General features: G+C 36.6%; 1 protein-coding gene across 1 annotated transcript in view; it reads right to left on the bottom strand.

The window, feature by feature from the left end:
• Positions 1-15,301, bottom strand: part of ZFR (zinc finger RNA binding protein) — an 86,313-nt gene that overhangs the window by 33,081 nt on the left and 37,931 nt on the right. Inside the window, exons 6-11 of the mRNA XM_007453358.1 lie at positions 10,859-11,106; positions 8,507-8,698; positions 7,698-7,989; positions 5,401-5,594; positions 3,585-3,704; positions 2,559-2,704 (exon numbers count right to left, since the gene is read on the bottom strand). Coding sequence (XP_007453420.1) covers positions 2,559-2,704; positions 3,585-3,704; positions 5,401-5,594; positions 7,698-7,989; positions 8,507-8,698; positions 10,859-11,106 — 1,192 coding nt within the window. The remainder of the gene's footprint in view (positions 1-2,558; positions 2,705-3,584; positions 3,705-5,400; positions 5,595-7,697; positions 7,990-8,506; positions 8,699-10,858; positions 11,107-15,301) is intronic.

Raw genomic sequence — 15,301 nt, 5'->3', positions numbered from 1 at the left:
TGACATGTTAATAATGGGTTAATAGCTATAATATAAGAAGTATCTGTACAAATCAACAACAGGTAAGTTAAACAAATAAACAGGCAATTCACCACAGAAGAAATGTAAGTGGTTAAGCATGAAATAAAAATTTAATTTGCCTGCAACACAAACAATTAAAGTTGCAACAAAACTGGCTTTCATGTTTCACTCTCTCATTGGCAGAGATTTTAATAAGTTATAGAAGCACTTCTCAAAGTGTGGTCCAGGGACCCTAGGTGGTTCCTGAGGCACCTTCAGGGGGATCCATGACATCAAAATTACTTTCATAATAATAACAAGACATTTGCCTTCTCCATTCTCATTCTCTTATGAGTGTACACTGGAGTTATCCAGAGGCAAAATGTGTTATCACAACCTGTTGAGCAGAGAAGTAGATAGGAAAATCAGGCTACCTTAAGCTAGACATTAAAGAGATTTGAAAAAATATAAAACAATGTCATTCTCATTATTCTGGGGGAGAAACATAGTTATTTATAGTTAGCATATTATATCTATCCACAGTATATTAATAAATATGGTTGATCTAATACTATAATTATCAATATTTAAGTACATTTTAACAAATATAAAGTCATTTAAAAATTAATTCACAAATATTTAAACTTCTCAGTTTTCATTTCTAATACAGTAAATGTTGACAGCTATAACCCATATACACAAAAGCTCTTTGGAGTTTTGTAATTATTGAGTATAAAAGGTCCTGAGACCAAAAAGTTTGAGAACCAGTTAAACTATCCAGTACAGGCAAAACGTATGGGTATCTGCCAGTCAAACATTTTCGTTTCTGAGATTTTATTATTAGCAACTAATCATGATTTATGCAATAACATAGCCTCAAGGATGGTCAATGTAATAATTATAATAGGGAAATACTGTAAAAAACCTAAATATCTAACAATATGTAATTGGTTATAAGGAAAATTTTACATCTGCACAAGAGAATAGTATGTAGCCATGGAAAATAAGATAAAATAATTCTAGCTTACTTTTTAAAAGAGTTGGTATGTAACTGAAAAAAAGTAGGTTATAAAATACACACATATTATACTTGTTTATATTTATCTTACATTTATCTTATAATATATCTTATATTATCTTGTACTTGTACACAAATCCTCATAGCAGCAGTATTCATGATAGCCCAAAAGTGGAGATGACACAAATGTCCATCAACTGATGAATAAACAAAATATGATACATACACATAATGGAATATTATTCACCTATAAAAAAGAAGTACTGATATATGCTATACCATGCATGAACCTTGAAAATATTATGCTAAGTGAAAGTAGCCAGACACAAAAGACAACATATTTTGTGATTCCATTTATATGCAATCTCCAGAATAGGTGAATCTATTGAGACAAAGTTTATTAGTGGTTGCCTACGGGTAGAGGAAGGAGTTGTGGGGGGGGGAATAAGGATTGACTGCTAATGGGTTTGTGGTTTCTCTTGCAGGTCATGAAAATGTTCTAAAATTGATTGTGGTAATGACTGCACAACTCTGCGAATATAATAAAAACCAGTGAATCGTTACCATTTAAAGATATGCCAATTACATCAGCAAAACTAAACATTTACATATCTCTTGAACATGTTTCTCATTTCTCCTTCCCTGTAGCCTCTAAAGTTTTTATAATAGATGTTTCCTGAGAAACAAAAACAAAAAAAACCCCAAAACCCACACATTATTAATGTCTAGAAGCTACTAAATCTGATATTCTGGAAATTTTTATCATGTAACCAAATGTTCTATTTTGCTTGTTTTAAACTGAGGCACTTATTTATAGTATTAAATTATTTACGTATTTAAATATATATAAGATACCATTTCCAACTTAATTCCTAATGCCAAGGACACAGTCAAATATTAGAATAGCCAATAACTTAGTTTTAATCCATTTCTCTCCTAGACCTAAGATCTTCCTGAGAAGTGAAAACTAAAAGTATATTAAATAGGGACATCCCTGGTGGTCCAGTAGTAAAGAATCCGCCTTACAGTGCAGGGTACGCAGGTTCGACCCTTGGTCAGGGAACTAAGATCCCACGTACTGTGGGGCAACTAAGACTGCACACCGCAACGACTGAGCTCACGCGCCTCAACTACTGAGCTCACGCGCCTCAACTAGAGAGCCTGCATGCCGCAAACTACAGAGCCCACACGCTCTGAAACCCGCATGCCACAACTACAGAGTCCATGTGCCCTGGAGCCCATGTGTCACAACTAGAGAAGAGAAAACCCACATGCCACAACTAGAGAGAAGGCTGTGCGCCACAACGAAGATCCCGCGTGCCACAACGAAGATCTCGCACGCCTCAATGAAGATCCCGTGTGCCACAACTAAGACCTGACAAAGCCAAAATAAATAAATAAATAAATAAAAAATAAATCTAAAAAAAAGTAAATTAAATAAATCTGGATTGCTCTGAATGGATGTCACATACTCAGAATAGCTACGTTTTTTGGAAAGGCTAAACCACTTATCGTGCTATTAAAAGTTAAAGATACTAACCTCATTTCCATTCTCCAGCGTTCCTCTTCTTCTCTTCTTCGCCAATACTCCTCTTTCTGCATTTGCTTCCTCATTTTCTCTTCTTGAATTTTTCTTGCTCGAATACTGGGTTTTACTTCTACTTGCAGATCTGGATTTACTTTTTTCTGTTAATACAGACAAGATATTTGAAAAACCAGCAACCCCTCCAACAATCTACACGTATCTTTAAATCATACAATCCCACATATTCTTTCATCATATGGGCATTTGCAATTTCCTATTTTAAGAGTAAATGCAGTAAAATAAGTTGAATCAGAGGAAAAATTCAGAATACATTCATAAACATTCTTCTTTCCTTCCCACTCCCAAAATTCTTAGTTGTTAAAGTTTAAAGTTATACATTTAGTATGTAAAACGTACATAACTTAGTGCTAACCAATAAAAGAAATCCTTAGAAGACTGATGGATATTAATTTTCCTTTGTTTGTAAGTAAATGATTCTAGATACCTGAGTGTGGGGTTAAAAAGTTTCTTTTCATATAAATGTATTGCCCTTTAACAGATTATTATTTTAACTTTCACTTCTGTGTTTAGAAAACATGAATCTAGCGCATTAGTCCAACCTAATTAAAAACTTTAAATACACTATTTAGATTTAACTTATCACTTGAAGTGTTTTCAATGAAGAATTCCTCATCTCATAATTCATTTTAGTGGGAATTCTGCCAAGATAAAGGAAAAGAATGGAGACCTGACACTTCTTTCAAACACTTCCTGTGATGCAATTATCTTTACATGATTACTTGATCCAAATAACGTTATAGCTTTATTTTGCCACTACAAGTAATGAAATATGATATCATTTTTTCCTACGTATAACAAACTAGTCAATAAAGACTAAACATCTGACTCTATGTGAGACATTACATGCCAATTCTGGAGTGGGAGTTCATGGACTTAGTGAGTTATATTTAGAGGCCTTGTTTTTGCATCCAGAATGTTCCAAGACATATAAAAAGAGAAAATAGCTGAAATTTTACTCACTTTATATTGAAGTCTGTGTCTTCGCCCTTTTAAGTGCATCTCCTTAGCATTGGGATCATTAAAGCTGCACTCGCACAATTTGCAATGGAATCGAATTACTTTTCCTTCATCATTTCGTACCTTGATGTGGAAAAAAAAAATTCAGGAATCACAACAGGAATGCTACAGTTGAAGATTTCAATTATAAACCCTCACGGGTTGTAAATAACTTTTAGAATTTGAAGTGAGAAAAAAACAGGGCAATGTCTATATACTTTTTAAAAAGGATAACCTACAGAAATGAACTAAAGGTTAGAATTTTTAACTGTAGCACGCAAGACGTGTTAGCATGTATTTGGCTCTTGTAATTAACTTTTAATACTTTTGTCTATATGTAAACATTTAGATTTAAATGCAATTAGATACCTTAAATTCTATAATAAATATTTACTCAATACTTGCTACTGGCCAGGTACTGTTCTTGGAAATGGAGATAAAGATGATGAAAGGCATTATTCACATTTATTTCTATAAAGTCCAAGACTTTATACATGTAACTGTATAGAAAACCAGTATCAATTTTTTTCTAACTGCACAACCAGTTATGAAGACAAGTAGGCTAGAATGTTATTAAAAAGTCTATGGTGAATTCTAAGTTCAAATGGTGCAAGTTTAAAAAATTGGTTCTGAACTCAATTCTCTGAAGTTTAAGATTATTTTACCCAACATCACTGGCAATTAAGGTGTTCTGGCTGTACATTTTTTTTTTTTTAGACAACCAAGTCTTACTCTTTTAAGAGCTATAACTTTAATTAGTTAATTTATTTTTAAAGAAGTTTATTAACCTTTAAATGTCCTTTTTTTTTGGCTGCGCTATGCACGGCATTGCGGAATCTTAGTTCCCCAACCAGGGATCAAACCCATGCCCCCAGCAGTGGAAGCATGAAGCCTCTATCACTGGACTGCCAGGGAATTCCCCAAGAGCTATAACTTTAAATTAAAATTGTATGTGAACTACTTTCAAACTGCATAGCCCAATTTTCCACCCTGTAAACAAAGAACTCAATATGTAATTTTTCTTGATGCGGAAAAGGATGAAGAAACAAATAAATATTTGCTAAAAATCTACTGCAGGCTAGGCACTGTGCTAGGTACTTTATTTCATCTAAGCTTCGTAAGTTTGCTAGGAGATAACCAGATTTTACAGATGTAGACACTGAAGCTCAGAGAACTTGTTCTCTACAATTGTTCTACAATACAGCAAAAGTAAAGAGTAGGGCTACACCACTGTATGTTAGTCTTTCTGCTAACAGCAAATATTTATCAAGCGCCTATGACGTTGCCTCATCCTCCATTTATTGAGTTACTTTGTCTGTAAAACAGGAATAGTTTTCTAATCAGCTTGGGAAATCAAATAAACAGTATCTGTTAAATCAGCAACCTTAATTTTACACATGAAACTGACTGTTCAGAAGGAAATATTTGCTGTCTTTGTCATTTCTGCCGCTCACAATTTTTATTACTTTTTATGTTCAGAAGAACAGTAGAAGGGTTATATTAAAAGAATGCCTGCCAAATAGATGGAAAGTTACTTCACACCACAGTGATGGCTGTCAGCAGGGAAAGAGAGAAGTTAACAAAAAAACTGTGATGTCACTTAGGCAAGCTTAAAAAAAAAAACCTTCAACGAAGATGCCTTTGATATTCCTTTTTAAGTAATCTAAACCTAAAATATAATTGAATATAATTTAATTACACATGTAAAGCATGCTTGTTAACAAAGACACACGTCTTCCCTTTATCTGATCTCACAGCAGTAGTATTCTCAAATCAATACCTCCTCCACATAATCATGGCCCACCGGCTGCACATCACTCTGCAAAGCAGCAAGCGACGCAGGTGTGACTGATTCTGACACTGTGTCTGGCTTTACTTCCGGGATCTGTACAGCAGTGACAGGAGTGCTTTTAGCACATTCGGTTCCTTTTAAGTCTTCTGTTTTATTTCCTGTTGATTGCAGCTTATTACCACCTAGAAGAGCATAAAAGAATTATAGTGATTTAAATTTTCTTTTTGTATAATGTATGGCTTGATACAACAAGAACTTCAGATAAAGTTCTGATCTTTTCTACCAACTGTCAAACTCCTGCCTGACACAGAGCAGGTCAGAAGTTTGAAGAGCCACGTAAACCACTTGGCTTTTTTTTTTTTTTTTTTTAAGGAACTTCCATACTGCTCTCCATAGTGGATGTATCAATTTACATTCCCACCAACAGTGCAAGAGGGTTCCTTTCTCCACACCCCCTCCAGCATTTATTCCTTTTAGATTTTTTTTTTTTCCTTTGGGTACACGGGCCTCTCACTGTTGTGGCCTCTCCCATTGCGGAGCACAGGCTCTGGACGCGCAGGCTCAGCAGCCATGGCCCACGGGCCCAGCCGCTCTGCGGCATGTGGGACCCTCCCAGACCGGGGTACGAACCCGTGTCCCCTGCATCGGCAGGCGGACTCTCAACCACTGCGCCACCAGGGAAGCCCTGGCTTTTTTATCTTATTAATTAAATATATGTCTGAATTTTCTTTTCCCTTCTCTACATCCCAATACCCAATGGTGCTCTCTGTCCCCACCATGGCTCTTATGGGATGGAACGGGGCACTGTCCTAAGTTCTAGTAATATAATAATAAGACAGTGTGGCTGTCTTTGAGGTGCCAACAATTTGAGGGAATATATAAGTCATTAGAGTACAATGTGGCAAGTGCTGTTGTAAGTATTAACAGTATTGTGGGAATGTAAAGGAAAGGAGCCACAACCCTTTAAACTGACCCAGTTAAGAATGGCTTTACCAAGGGTGTGACACTTGAGCTGGGCTTTGAAAGAAGAGCAATGAGTATGAACTGTCAGGCAGAAAAAAAGAGAATGATGTCTAAACAGAAAGAGTAGCATGTACAAGAAAGCACAAAATCATGGCATTAAAAAGACTATGGGGCTTCCCTGGTGGCGCAGTGGTTGAGAGTCTGCCTGCCGATCCAGGGGACGTGGGTTCGTGCCCCGGTCCGGGAAGATCCCACAGGCCACGGAGCGGCTGGGCCCGTGAGCCATGGCCGCTGAGCCTGCGCGCCTGGAGCCTGTGCTCCGCAACGGGAGAGGCCACAACAGTGAGAGGCCCACATACCACAAAAAACAAACAAACAAAAAAAACAACAAAAAAAAAACAAGGCAGTGGCTGTGAAGAGGAAACGACACTTTTTGGAGAAATACTGTAGTGACAGAAACAAAAGGACTAGATAAACGATTGAAGAGGCAAAAAATAAGAAATGATGTCAGTGAAGTTCTCCATGTGAAAAAGTGGCAGTTTCATGAGATTATTTCACAGTACTCTTGTGATGAGATAAAAAGTTACAATGAGACACCAGTAGGCATCAACAGAACCATACAGACAGTGACCAGTAAATACCTAAAATATGGCTCTAGAACTCAGGTGGGGGTTTTGAATTGGCCCAACTGATTGTAAACTCACTGCATACACAGTGGAATAGATGAGACCACTCATGAATACTAGGTAAGTGAGATGAGGGCCAAAATCAGAACCTTAGGAACACCACCAGTTAATGAACATGAAGGCAGGAGAACCAATAAAAATACCCGAGGAAGAGGTGAGTGGACATGGAACAGAGAGACAGAGACATATCTTAAGCTTTAAGGTATAGCAGTCAACTGTGTCAAATGTTAGAGAGGTCAACAGCATGAAACAGAAAACTGGCCACTCAATCAATCAGGCAAGTAGGTCTTTGTTGACTCCTGAAAGCAGTTTCAGAAAAGCACAGAGTCAAAACACTGTAAGAGACTGAGGACTGTATAGTAAGTAGAGAAAATAAGAATTAGGTTAGCAGCCTGAGAAATGGGAAAATACATACACATATTTTTTGAAGATTATGAAAGACACAGGTATACCTGCTGGCTGAAAAAAAGGGAACTGAAAAAATTTCAAGAAAAAAATACAGATACATGATTGAATAAGGTCCCAGGAAAGCAGAAGACTGATACAACAGCAAAAGTAGGAGGGTCAGTCCTGGAATGGAAGAGAAACATCACTTTAACAGAGTCAGAAGGAACACAGAGAATCTTCAGTACTTGCCAACAAAGTTTATTTTGGGTGTAGATGTTTTCTTGGCAGCCATATTTGCAGGCACTGCTGATACTTTAGTGTTGGCTGTGCTATTAAGAGACGAGTTTCCTGGAGTTGTAAGACCTTTCACTGAAGAAGCTGCAATTGATGAAGTATTCACAGTACAATTGCTTGCTGCAATGCTTGAAGGAGAGGCAGTTGGTTTTGAAGCAGACACGGCTGTTGAAGAAGTAGCTTGGCTAACAACGTTTGGTTCTGTTGAAGGAATGGGTTTGCCAAGTTTTGTGTGTAATTTAACCACCTACAAAATAAAAGCATATTTATTTGTCAGGAAACTCAGAGAATGTAAATTTTTTTTAAAAAGTTTGTCTAAAAGACACTATAAAATGAAAATCTTAACTATATTTTTCTTTGTTGTATTTTTTGTTATACATTTTTAGATAAAAACTTACTACTTTCAAAATAATCTCCGTGAAGCAGATATGGATACATATTCCATTTACCACCAGGTAAGGAAATGACTTGGCCACATGCTTACCAACCTAGTTGTAAGCATGACAAAAGGCGGAAAACAATCACATGACTCAATTTCCAGTTGGTGGAAATAAACGATCTAGTTAAATTTAAAGAAGAAAGGTCTCCAGTCTTTCCTTCCTTAAGCAAAGAGTATTTGATGTCACCTTTATATACATGTAAGCAAGGTGTATAATGCACTCAAAGTTTTCAAATTTTGAAGCCACCTTTACTTTAAACCCCCCACTGAAAAAGGAAAAGAAAACAGAGTAAGACATAAGGGTGTGTGGGAAAAAAACACCTACTTTCTGATGCTTAGCACCACGAATGTGGGCAGCATACGCATCTGCTCCTGTACAAGACACATCGCAGAGCTCACAACGTAGCTGATTTTGAGTCCCACGAGTGGAGTTGTTGCTGCTGCTGGTATTCTGTGAGGCTTTCAATGCGGCTTCTTTCTTTTTATGTTTCTGCCCTTCTAAATGTTCTTTGTAAGTCTGTTTCAAACAAAAAGAATAAATTTTGCTTCACTAATTTTCTATCTACATCATTTGAAATTATTCAATTCTCAAATCTCTAATACTCATAAAAAAATCAGCACTACACACTTTTTAAACGCAACTGAACAACCGCATGTGGTTTCCCTTACATATATATCTGTGGTTCTCTGTACCTTGTTTTCCAAGAATACATTTACCTAACACTCTTTTATTTTTCAAACACAGAATGCATTTTCACATAGGATCTGTGTTAGAATCCATGCCACCCTGAACAAAAGCCTATTTAAAATATTTAACAGCCAAAATTTTATCTCTTTCGAAGGAAAAATAGTATTATTGTAATACTAACCATCAAAACAGTGAAATTATATATTAAAAATTGTCTTCAGGGCTTCCCTGGTGGCGCAGTGGTTAAGAACCCACCTGCTAATGCACGGGACATGGGTTCGAGCCCTGGTCCGGGAAGATCACACATGCTGCAGAGCAACTAAGCCCATGCGCCACAACTGAGCCTGCGCTCTAGAGCCCACGAGCCACAACTACTGAGCCCGTGCGCCTAGAGCCTGTGCTCTGCAACAAGAGAAGCCACCGCAATGAGAAGCCCACGCACTGCAACCAAGAGTATCCCCTGCTCGCCACAATCAGAGAAAAGCCGGCACGCAGCAACAAAGACCCAATGCAGCCAAAAATAAAGAACAAAACAAAAAAACATTAAAAAAAAATTGTCTTCAATGCAGATGACTGAAGAAGGTAGCTTTATTAAAATGAGAGGAGGTCAATAAGGACTGCTGGGTAGTTTGTTTTTTCTTGAGTGGTGCTAGTTAGTTACTCTTTCCTATATTATTTAAAAAATTGTTTTAATACAGACATATGATTAGCATAAAATTATATATACAGCATAGAATCTCAGAGCTCAATGAGACTTTGGAGATTAACTAAAACAACAATTTTCTAAATTTTAAACAAGAGAATCCTTCCTCAAAATGAAATCTTGTGCACAAGGAAAGTTACTGCTTTTGAAACAAAAGAGGAAGGCATAAGACCTAGCCATCTGATTCTCCTCTCACTATCTGCGGCAGTCTAAAGTGGCTCCGTGAAGCAGTCTGAACCTCAATTATTTAGGACAAGTCCTTATTACAGAACTGAGGAAACAAAAGCCCAAAGAAGTTAAGGTCTCCAAGTTGCCCAGGGCCACAAGTTAGTTGCAGAGAGGACTGGAACCATGGCCCCTTATATATGAACCAACTTATTCTCCCTCCTTATGTCTACACTAGACTCTAACTCACCCTACCTCACCACCTCAATGGTATTTTTCTCTAAGGCTCGTTAACCCCTTATGGCACTGCCTCTGACTTGCAGAAGTACCCTTGGCCTGTTCTTGTGTAACCATCCAGCTCCCCCAGATCAGTGGTCAGCCTTATATATACACTCATTCTAAATGCTGCAATTAACCTATCACCCTACAGCCATGTTCTATCCTTTTATATGGTACCACATATTCAACAAGTCTCTTATGGTTTGCATTTGCCACTCATAGCATCATTACCTTTAAAACAGTCACTACTGAGTAAGATACACTCCTCAAATCCTAAAACCAACATTCTTGTTCCCGTTCAGGTTTAATCTTGGGTCGCTGCAAACATTCCCCACCTGTCTCCTCTCCCCCAACCAAGTAATCACAATGAACCTGTTTCCTATCATACTGAAAATAGGAAAAAAGGTTTTATGTTACTAGCCACATATATTAAAATATTCCCTAATTTGGTATAACTCAGCAAATGCTGGTAACTGAAAATACCCTACAAATTCTGTTTTGAAAAGTAGACAGAACTAATCTAGTAAATTAAAAAGAAGGTACACAGGTTGGGCAAGGGTGGGAGTGGATATAACTGGAAGAAACTACTAAGGAGTCAAAATCTGGTCTTTTCAAATACTATGCCTTTTGTCCGCCAAACTGCTTATCAAATTTTTATACGAAAACTAGATACTCTTAAATAAAGTATTAACAAATAAAGTTGGGAAGGGAGCTGAACTCACTAGATTTTATAAACAGACTCTTCCCTAAATCACTTATTTTAAGTTTAGCAACAGGAAAAAAACCAAAAAACCAAAAACCCAACCACTGAAGACTCATGGTAAAGCATACAACATAAGTACCTGTGGTCCAGCACAGCTGATCTTACAAACATCACAATAGTGAATCTGGGGTGGTTTGGGAGGCTGTTTTGGTTTCAGTTGTTTATTTTGGAATGGTGCTTTTTTAGTGAAGGTGGTCCCTGTCCAAGCAGCTGTTGCAGCAGCTGCTGCCGCCGCCGCCGCCGCCTGCTTCTGTTGCTGCTGCTGTTGTTGGTAGTAGGAGGACGCAGCTGAATAGACAGCTGCTTCGTAACCTGAATAAGATGTACCTTACAGATAAAATCAAACAAAGGTTATGTTACATAATTATAAAAGGCCAAGATAAATGCTATGAATGTAAATCCAATAAATGCTGCTAATAAAGGTAGGTTTACATGTGCCTATTTACAAATAAAGTACATCTCACAAAACCTGGGGGAAAAAAATCTCACTTATCTTCCTTTTAATGTAAGTCAACCAACATAGTATTTACGCAATACGTGCCAGGTGTCATGGAGATATGAAGTAAGAATAAGATTTGGTCACCAGTTTCAAGAAGGCTTATAGTTCCGTTGGAGGGAAGTGATAGGCTTGATAAGCTTATGTGGTTATAGAACCTGTTAGTATTTCCCCAAGCAGAATTCCTCTGAATAATTTGGGAAGTGCTGGAGGAAGAGTCTGAACTAGGATACTAGAAAGGAAAAAAAAAAGAAAGTCATGAAAGTAAGATTTTACATGCTTGATGGCTTAGAGGATAAAATATGTGAAAGAAGAGGAAAACACACAAAGATGACACCAAGATTCTGAATTCCAGGGACTGACTGAGGGGTTGTGCAACCAATAAAAGCAAGGAGCTGATAGAAGCTGGTCTGGAGAGGCAAGGTGAATAAAGCTTATCAGAAGTCCATAATATGGAGTTGGAGTTCAGATGAACATCTAGGATGACAAAGAAAAGGTTTTGAAATAAAGAACCAAATACACTGGTTCTCATCTTCCAAAAGGTGAAAAAGCACTGAATTTTCTGGTTAAATGTATGGATTCTATCCATTTCCATTGTTCAAAGTCTTTGATGAATAACACATTAGACTAGTTATTGATATCATATATACATGCTGTATTGTTATGATTATGTTATCGCAAAACTGGAAAACTTACTGCTTCCTAAACTAAGATCTCTGGAAATTTGTTGGACTCCCTAATTATCATCCTTTCCCCTAAAGTGGAAATGAGTGGGCCAAGAGTTAAGGCTCAAGAGAGAGATTCCTAGTTGCCATGATGGCACAGGAGAACGACTTAAGGAAAATTGAACTTTTAGTATCTCAAATGCAGGCTGCTATACTGAGGAGTAAAGACTTATGACACATTGACTCCAATATATCTTACACACACAGGGGAGAAAATAAGAATTGGAAAGGTGAAGGTTAAGATGCATGGGAAATCAGAATCATAGGAATCTGTGGACAGAGAGAGAGAGAGAGGGAGGGAGGAAGTAGCTGGGCAACTTTTATGAAAAACCTTCATAGACTTTTATGTCAGGTTATTAAATTATATAAATGCTTATGAAGATATAAAGAAAGAAAATGTGGTAATGGAAGAAAACACCTAAAAATGAAAGTAGGAAGAAGCAGGTAAACACATCAATAATAAGCATATGATCAGAGTTCTAAAAATTAGAAAACACTTGGTATAACTGGTTAAAAGAAAAATTCTATAAATCAATAAATTCTTTGTCAGTCCTACCAGTGGCCTCTATTATTGAAGTTTGTGATAAAAAAATATAATTAAGCTCACAGTCAAATATTTTCACATTTATAGTCGGAAACATGTACAGTTTAAATTTCGCTCTTTAAACAACACCATGAAATTGTCTGATTTTTAAAATAACAAAGCTACTTGTGGATTATTACTGGTTAGGACCATAATTTTTATATAAAATCTTTATTAATATAAAATTTCCAAATGACTAGTTGTGTGTAGGAACTGTAAACATGCCACTTAAAATATAACTTCATGAATTATGTATCAAGAAAATAAAAAGGAGAATAAGGGCAGCAGCATCCTACAATGCTGGATGACCAGGACTTCTAGGTTTTTTTTTTTTGTTCCTTTGGCAGCACCTCACGGCTTGCGGGATCTTAGTTCCCCAACCAGGGATTGAACCCAGGCCTACAGCAGTGAGAGCGCTGAGTACTAACCATTGGAAATGCCAGGGAATTCCCTAGGTTTAAAATTGAGAATCCACACTATGGGAGGCAGTGTTCCAAACACAGTGAAGTCTCACAACAGAACTATAAGTTAGGTATTGCAGGTATTACTATACTTACTTCAGAGATGAAAAAACTGAGGCTAAGAGATCGTAAGGTCCTCTGTGTTATTTAAACAACAAAAATCACTAGGTTAAGCATAATATTTACAAAATGACCTCCTTCATTTGTACACATGTACTCTAAAACTAATAAAAAGGTAAGCCTAAATATAGCTTACTACTTAGCTTTTTAAAAAAAAAAATCAAAGCATAAACTGAAAGGTAGGCTGAAGGTTCTGGAATTCTGCTAAGGAACACCTTTAAATCTCCTATAACTACTAGGAAACAAACGTACATTTCTTATAAAGCACTATGGGAAATTAAATATAAGGATGTGTCTCTAAATTAAGTAAAAGCTCAATTTGGAAATGCTAAAACAGTTTCACTTAAAAAGCACCTTTATTATAAATGCTTGTCAATTAGAAAGTTGCATAATTATAGCAGTTAAAATATAATTTTTAAAGGTATGGTATCAGAAACAAAAACTATCACTTCAACAGTAAATGCATCATACTACAAGTCATCATTTCGTAGGTACCAATACTCTAGAACTCATTTTTAATGAGATAAAAAGAATAGCTGACTTAAGTTGTAGCTGATATAAAATTGCAGATACAGAATTCAGAAGCCCTAATAATGATCTCTCTGGATAGCAATTTCACATTGTGTATCACATGTTCTTTAAAAAGTGTATACTCTGATGTAACAGTTCCAAATCTAGGAATTTATCCTAGGGAAACAACTGGCAAACACACAAATCTTTACATAAAAGGATTAGTTTACCTAGTGTCGTTTCTAGTTTTTCCTTAATATGAAACTAAGTGTCCCCAAAAAGAACCTTTAAAATGTGATACGTGCACACAATAAGACAGTATTAGTCATTAAAAACAATGTTTTTCTAAGCATACATCTTGGTTTCTAAATACCAATGCCATACAGAAACCAAGGCGCTCCTTTGTGAAATGGGTAATTGTGAGTCTACGGCAGGAAAGGCTCAAAGTTTGTTGTGGTTTTGCATTTTATTTATTCCTTAATACACTGTCTTGTTCTGCGCAGGATTTAGGGTGATATGGGCAGTTTCAGTTATCTCTTGATGTTCTGTTGCATCTTGGCTGTCAGAAGCCTAGCTACTGAATTTTAAAAATATTTTTTTATTTCTCAGAGGTTTTTTTAATCTCTTACCCTATGTCAAATGCTATGCTGGATGCTAGGGATACAATGGTGAATCAGGCAGAATAACATCTTACTGTGCCAGAAAGGAAAGAAGTGCTCAAAGACAAATGATGCCAAATTCAAAAGACTCAGAGTTGGTTTGAAAAGGATCCCACTGGCCAAATCTGGGACACTGTGTGCCTCAGAAAGAAAAATGAAAACAATGGATACTACACTGAATAAAAAAGGAGCCCACAGTAATACTAAAAAAGAAGGGGTGAGGGGACTCCTTTTTAGGGAAGAATGTCTAAGAATCCAAATCCTTTTACATTGATTCTTAGTAAAAGGATTTTGCATTCACCATTGGAGAACCTGATTCAGTTACTGAGATTTTCATAGGATCTAACACCTTAGAGAGAAAGGTAGTTGAGTAATAGGCCCACAGATTACTTGGTTAATTATAAAATGGAAAAAGGTAACTTTACAATGGAAAGATCTGGTAGTCACCACTTTAATCAGTGATTATACTTGGCACCATCAATAAGGAACAAACTGACATTTATTTTGTGCACCTGATGTGCTGAAATGTAATGCTCACATAGGTAGTTTAATTAACTAAAAAGCTGCCAGAATCTAAACAGAAAAGAAATCAGGTAAATCTAGATTGTGGGATATTCTACAAGAGTGGTCTGAACTCTTCAAAAACACCAAGGTCATGAGAGACAAGATAAAAACAGGGGTTATTCTACATTAAAGGAAACTGAAACTAACAACCAAATACAACCCATAATCCTTGACTGGACCTTAAGTTTAAAACAAAGCACAAACACAAATACATTAACCACAGAGAAAGCCCAGCCATAAAAGACATTTGTGGACAACTGGAGAAAATTTATTAGATAATATCCATGTCCAATTCCTTATCTGAATTGTGGCTATATAAAAGAATGCCCCTATTCTTAGGAAATATATGTGGAAGAATTCTAGGCAAAGTACCATGTTGCCTGCAACTTATAAAACACTGCTGA

This window comes from Lipotes vexillifer, unplaced genomic scaffold (assembly GCF_000442215.2).
Source record: "Lipotes vexillifer unplaced genomic scaffold, Lipotes_vexillifer_v1.1 scaffold522, whole genome shotgun sequence".
In the NCBI taxonomy this organism is placed as follows: domain Eukaryota; kingdom Metazoa; phylum Chordata; class Mammalia; order Artiodactyla; family Lipotidae; genus Lipotes; species Lipotes vexillifer.
The sequence above is the reverse complement of the archived record's forward strand: the minus strand, read 5'-3'. Positions and strand labels throughout refer to the sequence as shown.